At 43.9% G+C, this 10,909-nt stretch overlaps 1 protein-coding gene across 1 annotated transcript; it reads left to right on the plus strand.

The window, feature by feature from the left end:
• Positions 1-5,461: 5,461 nt before the first annotated feature.
• Positions 5,462-8,374, plus strand: LOC308655152 (T-cell surface glycoprotein CD1a-like; the record flags this gene model as incomplete). Its single annotated transcript, XM_081305000.1, has 6 exons — positions 5,462-5,516; positions 5,869-6,123; positions 6,779-7,057; positions 7,230-7,511; positions 7,706-7,796; positions 7,967-8,374. The coding sequence occupies 6 exons, from the start codon at positions 5,462-5,464 to the stop codon at positions 7,986-7,988; spliced, it is 984 nt and encodes a 327-aa protein (XP_081161126.1). The 3' UTR covers positions 7,989-8,374.
• Positions 8,375-10,909: the final 2,535 nt, after the last annotated feature.

Below are 10,909 nucleotides of genomic sequence, written 5' to 3' on the forward strand. Positions count from 1 at the left end.
CCAAAGACAGGAGTCTTACCTGAAATGTCTGGTGGTGGGTGCAAAGAGGGCATTGGGCAGAATGGAGGGCCTGGTTTCACAATGGAGTTTGGATCATGGCCTGGGGATGCTCTATGAACCTCAAAGAGAGGAGCAAGCACACCGGGGAACATGATCCCAAGTTTTGGCAGCAATGAAAGGAAAATGAGGAACCAGGAGACAGGGGAGCGAGAAATGAAAGACGGAGACCAGGCAGAGATACAGAGGAGAGTTTGTCAGAGCTGACAAATAAAGGCCATCTCTCCATAGACAGAGAGAGGCAACACAGACTTGGGGTTCAAGACTATTATGGGGGAGGCTCAGGGATTAGAGCCAGGTGGGTTCTAATGTGGGCAGTTCAGGATGGGGTTAGTATGAGGAAGTGTCGAGCTTTTCCTGGAAAGGTCCTTGGGTGGGAAAATGGTGGTTGTCACTTAAGATGGCTGCCAAGATGCTAAGCAATGACCTTACAAAGGGTATGACAGAGAGGGGGTTTCTCAGGAGGGAAGCTGAGATTTGTGTTGATGAGGTGGGAGCAGTCAGATGGCAAAGTGAGATTGTGGGAGAGGGGAGTTCACATCTGGGTCTGAGGAAAGCTGTGTGGGGAAGGAGAAAATCAGGAGGTGTGGTGGTGTTCAGAGGAGCAACAGTGAGGCATTTTAGGAAGAACATAAGCATGTTTGTTCCCTAAGCAACAATGATTCAAGAAGGGGAATCCTGAGGAAAGGGCTTGTGACAAAGGGAAAAATCCTGGATGCCCCTGGGATAGGTGAAAGACCTGCGTGGCTGAGTTCTATTTGGCATGTGTCCCAATCACCTGGATCTTCCTCCTGTTTTCCTGTGACAGGGAGCACACCACTATCAGTGATCTGTATAGCATCTCCTCTGTCAAAGGTGTTCTCTTATTTTCTGGTCCTGGTCACTTCCCACCTATTTTGTCTCTTGACTTTCTCCTACAGTGTTGTGGGGACAAATGAGGCAGGGCACTGAAGAAAGCAGGAAACAGTTTTGTTTGGCTACAGCTAGGTTTGGGTGACACAGCTTTTGCTGTAATCAATCAATCTCCTGGACTCCGAGTTCAGGGAGTTTCAGAGTTTTATACCCAGCATGTAGGGGGAGGGCTCAGAAGTTCACAGTCTGCAGAAGTTCACATAAAAACAGCTTCTTCTTTCACTGTTCTGGGCAAGTTAACCCTTCAAGGACAACACCTGAGAAGGGGAGAGCTTCTTCTCCCCTTTCTTTCCTCCCCTGACAGCTGTTACCATGGAGCCCAGTTGTAACTTATCTTAAAAATGCAGACATCTCTGTGAAGCCCAGCTCAAGGCCAGAGGCCTTGTTTGCACATTTCTTCAAAGTACTATACTGGATATGTTTGTGAAAAACTAGTAAGGGAGTGTCCAGCACCTGGAGTGCTGGTATCTTCCTAGTAAGTGGCCAAGTAACACTGGGCAACAGGAAAATAGGAAGTTTGTCTACATTGGACTCTTTTGCAGAGACTCTTTTGCTGATAGTCCTAAAATCAGCCATGGTGGAGAGGGCTTTTCTGTGGAGAAAGGGGGTGTCACTTCAACAGTGTTGCTCTCTCTCAGCTCCCCCAGCTCTCAGCATCCCACAGGAAGCTCCCAATGGTCTCCATCCTTTACTCTCTCCTCCTCAGACCTTGTCTTTCACCCTCCATAGCTGAGAGCTCCCTCAGGGGTACAGTGGAGTGGGGAGCTGCAGATCCTCAGTGGGACTCTGACCCAAGCACCAGCTGCTACCTGCATCCTCACCAAGAGCCACTTTGTCAGGGGACATTCAGGGGGAAAGAAACTTTGAATTCTTGTTCCACTCCATTTATGCATCCCTTGTTATGGTTTAGGTATGAGGTGTTCCGCAAATGCTCATGTGTAAGACAGTGCAAGAAGATTTGGAGGTGAAATGACTGGGTCATGAGAGCCTTAACCCTATCAGTGCATAAATCACCAGACAGGGACTAACTGAGTGTAACTGTGTGCTGGTAGGTGTGGCTGGGGAGGTGGATTCCTGGAGGTGTGACTTTGGGGCATATATTTTGTCCTTGATGAGTGGAGTGCTCTCTCTCTCTCTCTCTCTCTCTCTCTCTCTCTCTCTCTCTCTCTCTCTCTCTCTCTGCTTTTTGGGGCCATGTCCAGAGCTGCTTTCCTTTGCCACATTCTTCTGCCACCATGTCCTGCCTCACCTTGGGACCTGAGGAGTGAAGGTGGCCATCTATGGACTAAGAAGTCTGAAACTGTGAGATCAAAATAAAGTTTTCCTCCTTCAATTGTTCTTGTCAGGTCCTTTGGTCACAGAAGCAAAAACGCTCACAAAAACACACCTCTTCCTCCTTCTCTTGCATCTGATATGTCCTCTATTTCTATTATTGATTCACAACATTTTGGTCCTAAAACCTCATTCATTATTTAGTTAATTTTCTTCCCTCTGTTTCCTACCCCAAATCAATTATTTTCTCTTTCCTTTCCCCACCCTACACTCAAGAGCAGAAGTCATATTTTGTGAGATCCAGGGAAAAATGAAAATGTGGAGCTTTGTCTTATCCATTCTGGCTGTTACTTCAGCATGCCATAGACTGGGTGTGAGGGTGGCCTGAGTCCTGAGCCTAAGCAACTTCGTTTTAAAAACTCCAGTTTGAAACCTGCAGTCTCCCCAGGCACACTCACAGAGCCCTCCAGTATGGCCCCTCACCCAGATAAACAGAGTGAATCCATAAACAGAGTGAATCCTCTGGCGGGCTGTCCTCAACTGATAAGAGGGAAAGACAAGAAGACCAGGGTGGAGACCACCAGACTAGAAGTTTCTGACCCCAGGTACATGATGTCACTGAGAAACCTGGTGGTAGCTGATAAGGATTGAAAAGGGGGGTCAAAAGTCCCAAAATTTAGTATAAACAATAGAGCAAATGAACAGACATTCAGCCAGCGGATCTGGAGGTCCTGATGAGGATCTGACATCCCATCCCTTGTCATTGTTTCCTAATCCTCTGTGTGATCCTCACTGCTCTTAAATTGTACCACCTTGGCTGGACCTTGGTGAGAGCCACAACTCTTCCCTAGGGCCCTCTCCTCAATCGGTCATCCACTCCACACCAGGAAAAGCCTGCCTTGGTTCTGGACTTGGTCACCGTGGTCTAAGTGAGTGTGCATCTGCTGGACATAAAGACTAAGACTTAAGACTTTTGAACTTAGCATGTAGAAGGAATGTCTGTTATTTGCCTGTCATGATTAAGTGTGTATGCAGTGCTTAAAATTAATCTAGAATCATTTGCTGTGAATTAATTAATGTAGAATTGTTTGCTGTAAATTGATTATGTTTATTGCAGTGACTAGTATTAAGAATTGTCATTTTCTAGATTAAGAACCAATAGAGGGGCTGGGGATGTGGCTCAAGCGGTAGCGCGCTCGCCTGGCATGCGTGCGGCCCGGGTTCGATCCTCAGCACCACATACCAATAAAGATGTTGTGTCCGCCGAGAACTAAAAAATAAATATTAAAAAAAATTCTCTCTCTCTCTCTTTCTCTCTCTCTCTCTCTCTCTCTCTCTCTCTCTCTCTCTCTCTCTCTCCCCTCTCTCACTCTCTCTTTAAAAAAAAAAAGAACCAATAGAGTGAAATTGTCCTGAGTAATTTGAGTGAATAAAGCATTGAAAGGGGCAGAAGTGTGTGGACATACTTTATTTCTCCCCTCAACTGCATACACCACAATTTTGCCCCCTCATGACACTGGGCAATTTATACCCACTAGAAAATTATTTTTCACATTATTTTAAAAATTATTTTTCAAATTATTTTTGGACAGTTCAAGATCAAGGTAGATTTGGTTTGTAGTTGAACCTTTATTTTGATTCATCAAAGGCACTTTCAGAATGTCTACACATGGTGGAAGGGTTATTCAGTCTCTCTGGGGTCCCTTGTATAAATAAGGCACTGATCTCATTTCTGAGGGTTGAAACAACATGACCTAATCACTCATCAAAGGTCCCACCACCTACTATCATCACATGGGTGGTTAGGATTCCAGTATATGAATTTACAGAAGACATACAAATTCAGATCATAGCAGGTTTGTGTTCAAAATACTCTTTCAGGGAGTGCTCTTAATGGTACTAATGTACAAAACTCTTTCATTTCTATTGAAGATTATGTCTCTGAGCTTTTATTTATTTTCCGAATGTTGCAACCCTTGGGCACAGGGATATTCACAGGATAATTGCAGGATCTCTTAGGCACCTGGGGATTCCACTCCATGACTTCATGCAAGCCACGCACTGGTTGCCTGGCTCCTCCTTCCCTAGTTGTTCTAATGATCTTTGCCTTTGCTGAACTGAAGGAGGAAGTTAATCTCCCTTTCCTCAGTGGTGACTCCAACACTTGGCACATGGGTAACCACTGAGAAACTGGAACGGAATTATGTGAAGATTGGTACAAAAGTGGGCAAGAGGCTCACCCTGACCAGTTACAAAACTACTTGGTGCAAACTCTAGAGGGGATAGCTGCACCTATATTTGGCCCACACACTGTTGGGTGTATGTCCCTTTCTCTGTTTGTGCCTCCAAGGCATGAGATAGTGACAGGGATAATGACAGAAGGGACCTTCAGTGAGACATGGTCAGTGCTGTGGTGGCAGGATGGAGGTAGAGAGGCAGAGTATAGAGTTGCCAAGGCCCCAGACAGTGGGGAGCAGGTGGAGGAGTGTTGAGGATGCAGGTGAGGTTGTGGGAGGAAGAACCCTTCATAAGCTGGGGAGGCAACTATGAGTCCCATGCAAGGTTCCTTGAACTTCACTTATGAAACACTAATTCAATAAAAATTGCTATGAAATTCAAGGTGCTCATCATGGAACTTTGAGTGTACTACTGAAGTGGCTGCATGTCCCAGAGAGCCAGCCCTGCATACAGGATCCACAGACTCAGTAGATGACCCTGTTTCAGAGGACAATCATAGGTCCTTATGAAAAAGGAAATAAAGAACCGTGATGTCAGAGAGATGAATGAGGTGGAGTGGGGGTGGGGCAGGGAAGAGGACACATGGGGGATAATCCAAAGTTGTTACAATAAGAGAAAATGCTTAAGATCCTGGGTTCCACACCCAGCTATGAAAGAAGTACCCCTTGTGGTAAGGGACTTTTCAGAGCCACATGTGACTTGTTCCATAGCAGTTGAACTAGGGGAAGATGACCAGGGTGGAAGTTGGTGACAGTGAGAGAAGTTGGAACACTGGGCAGAGAGTCAGAATATCAGGGGAAATGGGAAACAGAGTAGGTGCTCAGGGTTTGGGGAGGGAGCAGATTGTCTTTGTTTCAGGCAGAAAAGTTTTCTCTTTTGGTTGAATAAGGAAGTCAGAAGAGTGGTCTGTGGGGTAGGTTTATTTAGAACAGAAATCAAAGGACGACTTGTCCAAGAGAAAGAAGTAGCATCTGCAAGGGCCATGCTGTTTCTGCTACTCCCCTTGCTCGCTGCTCTCTTCCCAGGAGGTGACAGTGGTAAGAACTGGGGCAACTGACCAGTTGTGTGTGTGTGTGTGTGTGTGTGTGTGTGTGTGTGTGCACGCACACATGTGTTTGTGTCTGTGTTGATGGTAGTTTCCCCTGCACACACCTGGAGAGAACGAGGGCCAAGCTGGCCCCATTCTGCATGTCCTTACTCAAGCCCTCGGTGCTGTCATGGAGGCTGTTGGTAGAGCATGGGACCCTGGGGGCCAGCAGATGTCAGCTAAGATAACGGTGACTCTCCACTTTTCTAGACTCTGAGTCTTGCCATGGGGGCACCTACTTTCTCAAGTCTCTCTCTCCCAATGTCACATTTCCCCCCATTCTATCTATTCTTTTGCCACAGGGTTTGAGGAGTCTATCTCCTACCATCTCATGCAAACCTCATCTTTTCACAACCATTCCTGGGTACATGTGGGCTCAGGCTGGTTGGGGGAGCTGCAGACTCACAGATGGAACAGCAGCTCTAATACCATCATTTACCTGTATCCCTGGTCCAGGGGCAACTTCAGTAACAAGGAGTTGATGGATGTGGAAAGGTTGTTCCAGTTATACTTCAATGAACATCAGGACTTTTATATTTCTCAATTAATGTTTAAAGGTGAGTTCCCTTTCATTGTTGGGGAGAATAAAGGGATGAGGGTGGGGTATCTCAGGAAACTTTTATTCCTCAGGGAAACAGCCTACTCAGCTCTTAAACTTATTCTACTCTCTTCAGCATAAAACTGCAATCACACTCTGGGCACGTACAATAAACAACCAGATAAAAACTTCTGTTTTTACCACTTATTAACTGTTATCTTATTGGCTGCAGGGCTGTGTTTTACTAACTCACCTCAGAGGAGCCTGTGGCCACCCTTTTCCCCAATTTTCAATCAGGTACAGCTTCCTCACTTGTTGGGTGACTCCTTAAAGGGTGATTTTCTCTCCCATTTAATCTCTTCAGTCATCATTGTGTAAACTGTCAGAATGACCATGGATACATTCTCCCAGGTTTGTTAGGGTCTCAGCTCTTTCACATTAAGGCTTTTCTCCCTCACACCATCGCGATCACTTTCCAACAATTCCTTCCCCTCCTGATATCGTCATCTTTTCCTCAACCTCCAGGTCCTACCCAGTGGCCTTTCTGTGAACCTCTGATTAAATCACACTTGGGTTCTTTCTCTTAAACTCCCTAAACTCCCTTCTACCTCCACTCATTTCATTTGCTCCATTTTCTTTCTTTTCTCCTCTAATTCATGACTCTTCTTCCCCAGATCCCTTTGATCTGCAGGTGACAGCAGGCTGTGAGCTGCACTCTGGGAAGTCCTGCCTAGGCTTCAAGCAGGTAGCTATCCAAGGACATGACTTCATGAGCTTCCAGAATGAAACATTCTTACCATCTCCAAAGGGTGGAGAAAAGGCCCAGGAAGCCTGCAAACTGCTCAATTTCAACGAAGCCTACACACAGAGGTTACATAGGCTCCTCAGTAACACCTGCCCGCGTTTCACCTTGGGTCTTCTTGATGCAGGGAAGGCTCATCTCCAGCGACAAGGTCAGTCTTGTACCCAATCTGCAAGAATTTTTCAATTTTAAAGTCAAATTCAGGATAAAAAGAGAAAAGGATAATGTGTGACATTTCCAGAGTGGGAAACATGTGTCTCTGTAGATTTATGGGGAGTTCTAAAGTTCTAGCTGTGTCTGGATGTCCTTTCTGTTGTTTGCAGTGAAGCCTGAGGCCTGGCTGTCCAGTGGCCCCAGTCCTGGACCTGGCCGTCTGCTGCTGGTGTGTCATGTGTCTGGCTTCTACCCAAAGCCCATGTGGGTGATGTGGATGCGAGGTGAGCAGGAGCAGCAGGGCACTCAGAGAGGTGACATCCTGCCCAATGCAGATGGGACGTGGTATCTCCAAGCAACCCTGGATGTGGCAGCTGGGGAGGCGGCTGGCCTGGCCTGCAGGGTGAAGCACAGCAGCCTAGGAGGGCAGGACCTCGTCCTCCACTGGGGTGGTAAGAGTGGGACCCAGGCTGGAGATGGGGGAATATCTTCTAGCAGAGCATGAGAACCAGGTAAAAAATTGGGATTTACAAATTCCAGACCCCCAAAAAAGAAAAATATGTAATTCAAAGAATGGATAAACTCAAAATGAGGGATCTATACATGCAGATTGAAACATCATCATGATGTCCACTTGAATCTGCAGCACCTCAGAGTGCCCTGGGCTTGATCCTGTTTGCCGTGATAGTGGCCCTGGCTCTTCTGACAGCTCTTGGATTTTGGTTTATAAAACGCTGGTGAGTGCTTTGTATCCATCTATTCTGTTCATTCCTCCTCCCCAATGGTCTTCCTTTCTTTTTTTTTTGACTTTTTTCTCACTTTTCCTTCTCCTCCTGGCCACATTTCTATTTTCTCCTCAGTTCTCACCTCCACCTTATGAAGGTCTGTTATATTTTTGTTCACTTAGGACCCACTGTGAAGCTCCCTGAAGTTCTGGCCCTCTGAAGTGAGGACCTAGTTTACACCTGAACACCACAGGGTGATGACATCACTTCTTGTTAAAACTTTGCAATTCATTTCTGCTCCGTGATCATTTACCAATATATGATCAATGTAATCTTGCAGGATTTGTTGTTCTTCTGACCCGGCTTCTGTGGGTTTAACAATGAATGGAACAGGATGTTAGCAGTGTCAGCCTGGTTAGATAAAATGGATCATCAGGTGCATTTCAGCTGTCACATCCTCCAGGGGTCCTCCCTTAATCCACAGTGGGAAGCCATCTCCCCTCCATCTGAGCTTCCCCAGATTTCAACTGTGCCCCTCACTGCCTAGCATCTGTGGCAGGTGTGTAGGTTCATTTCTTCTTTTAAAAATTTGAGAGCAAAGCACATGCTTTTTAGTATCTGTATCCCTGGTGAAATGTTTGGCCTGAATATAACATGTTATCAATAAAACCTGTGCTGATTATGTAAGGTTTGTAGGTTTTGTTGTGGTTGTTGTTGTTTGTTTTACATTTTTAATTCTCTGCCTTCTTTATACCTTTGTTGTAGTTGAAATATTTGATGCTCTTCTTGTTAAAAGTCTTGCTCTGCCAGGAGATTTCATGCATTCCTAGTTCTGCATTTTTTTTCTGAGTCTCTGAGGAGAAACATAGTTTTGCCTCTTACCTTTTCTGTTATTTGATTTTAGGAAAATATTAGCATAAAACTATTGTTCCAAGTGCTCTAAACCAAAAGAGCACGGAAGGATCAAGGTCCTCCATATCCAGGGTCACTTATGGTCAAGCAGCAGATTCATTACATGGGAGTTTCATAGAAATGTAGACTCTGTGGCCTGGTCTCAGACTTACTGAATTCCAGTTTTCATTCCAAATAAATCATCAGATGATTCACAGATACATTAAAGGTTGAGAGGAGAGGCACCTCAGTGTAGTGATACCTGAAATATGCCCCATATGCATCACTGAAGAGGGAATCAAGAATGAACAAAGTCAATTCTCTCCCTTTTTTTCCCTCCCCCTTGCCCCTCATAACCTCTTATAATTCTATGTATCATTGAAGGTCTCCTACTATTTCCATGTGCTTTCCCTTCTCTCTCCGTTTCTCTCCCCCCATTCGTCTTTGTTTACTGTAGTCTTTTCCTCATGTTCTTCCTTCCTGTTCTGTTCTTAGTTGTTCTCTTCCAACAGCAGGGGAGGTAGAGAGGGAAGATGGGAGGGGAGGGGAGGGGAGGGGAGGGGGGATAGTAGGGGATAGGAAAGGTAGCAGAATACAACAGTCACTAATATGGCATTATGTAAAAATGTGAATATGTAACAGATGTGATTCTGCAATCTGTATTTGGGGTGAAAATGGGAGTTCAAAACACAATTTGAGTCAAATGTATGAAAGATGATATATCATGAGCTATGTAATGCTTTAAATAATCAATAAAAAAAGAAAAAAAAAAGAAAAGAAAAAGAATGAACAAAGTGCTGCCCTTAGGATTGAAGTAGATCCAGATGAGTAAGGTGCATTCTCAGCAGTTATGTTCTCTACAGCTCCTGCTGCAAACACTGTTAGTGAACACTGAGCCATGCTCCTCGGGTAAATAGAGGGGTAGTTTTCTTTGAGTTTCTTTTCACAATATTTTTGTTAACTAATGAATACATAACCTTGTTTTGTGTGTTTTGTTTAAGAATTTTATTAAATATATATTTATAAGTAATTCATTGTTTGCAGTATGAATTTGAACAAAAGCATTATCAGAGAAGTGTTTAACAATTTCCTGTCCCTGATTAATGTGACCCCATATTTTCTAGGTTTTCAACCTTCCATCAATGCTGTCTACCATATCAAAAAAAAATCTGTTGTTACCTCAAGAAACCCCAAAGTTAGTTGTTTGTCTAGCGTTATCACAGAATTATAGTTGTCACTTTAAAAAGTAACTTCACCCACTGGTCACCAAATTTTATCTTTCTTTTTCCAGTGTATTGCATTGTTCATTAACATTGAACTCTCAGACAACAGCATTATAACTATAACAAAAGCTGGTCTAAAATAGTTTATTCCTCTGTTATTCACATCACAGCCTTCTTCAGTTTATGAAGACTAGATGGCATGTTAGAGATGTGTTTGGGGCCATTTAAATTGACAATATCAGTAACAAAGAGCACAAACTATGAAAAACGTGGCACTCCCTAGGCCACATAGGATGCTCATCCTATAGTAAGAAGTAAAACCTGAAGACATTTTTTTTTTGACTTTCATAGGAAAGTTCTTCATTTAACTCCCATTTTGCACCACTCTGTACATATCCATGAATGACTGCAGTGAGTACTTAATTTGAAGTGATAAAAGTTTTCACGGGTAGACAAGTGACAAATTCAGAAATTGACCCCAACTGACAGTGAGAGTTAAGACATTCATGACAGACTTCAGTTACTTTAAAATCCATAAAGTGATGTACCAAACCGTTCTTAGGCACCTACTATACACTTACTATGCAGCAGGTGCATATTGAGTATAAAGTATTGGAAGGAAAAAAGATCATCACTGTGTTCTGATCTTGAAAATTTTACTTACACAATTTTATTCTGCAGTTTATTATTTTCATTGATTCTTTTGTTCTTATCTTCCTGGAAGGACTTACTTGAAATTAATTCAGGGAAAGGGACTTAGCCTAATTTTGCTTAGGCAGCTGAGAAGAGGGAACCCAGGAAAAGGGGAACATCTAGACAGACTAGGTGCGGGTGATATAGCACCTGTAAAAAATTGTCCCATGGATTTCCTCCTGAAAAATGTATTCCTGCATTCACTTGTCCTTCCTTGAGTCATCACACTCTAGCTTTTACTATTTGTATGGCAAATATATTCACTTAGAATAGTTCCAAATGAAATTAGGTTTGATTAGATTACAAATGCAGTGTGTA

Source organism: Spermophilus citellus (assembly GCF_964194105.1).
Source record: "Spermophilus citellus genome assembly, chromosome: 9".
NCBI lineage: Eukaryota > Metazoa > Chordata > Mammalia > Rodentia > Sciuridae > Spermophilus > Spermophilus citellus.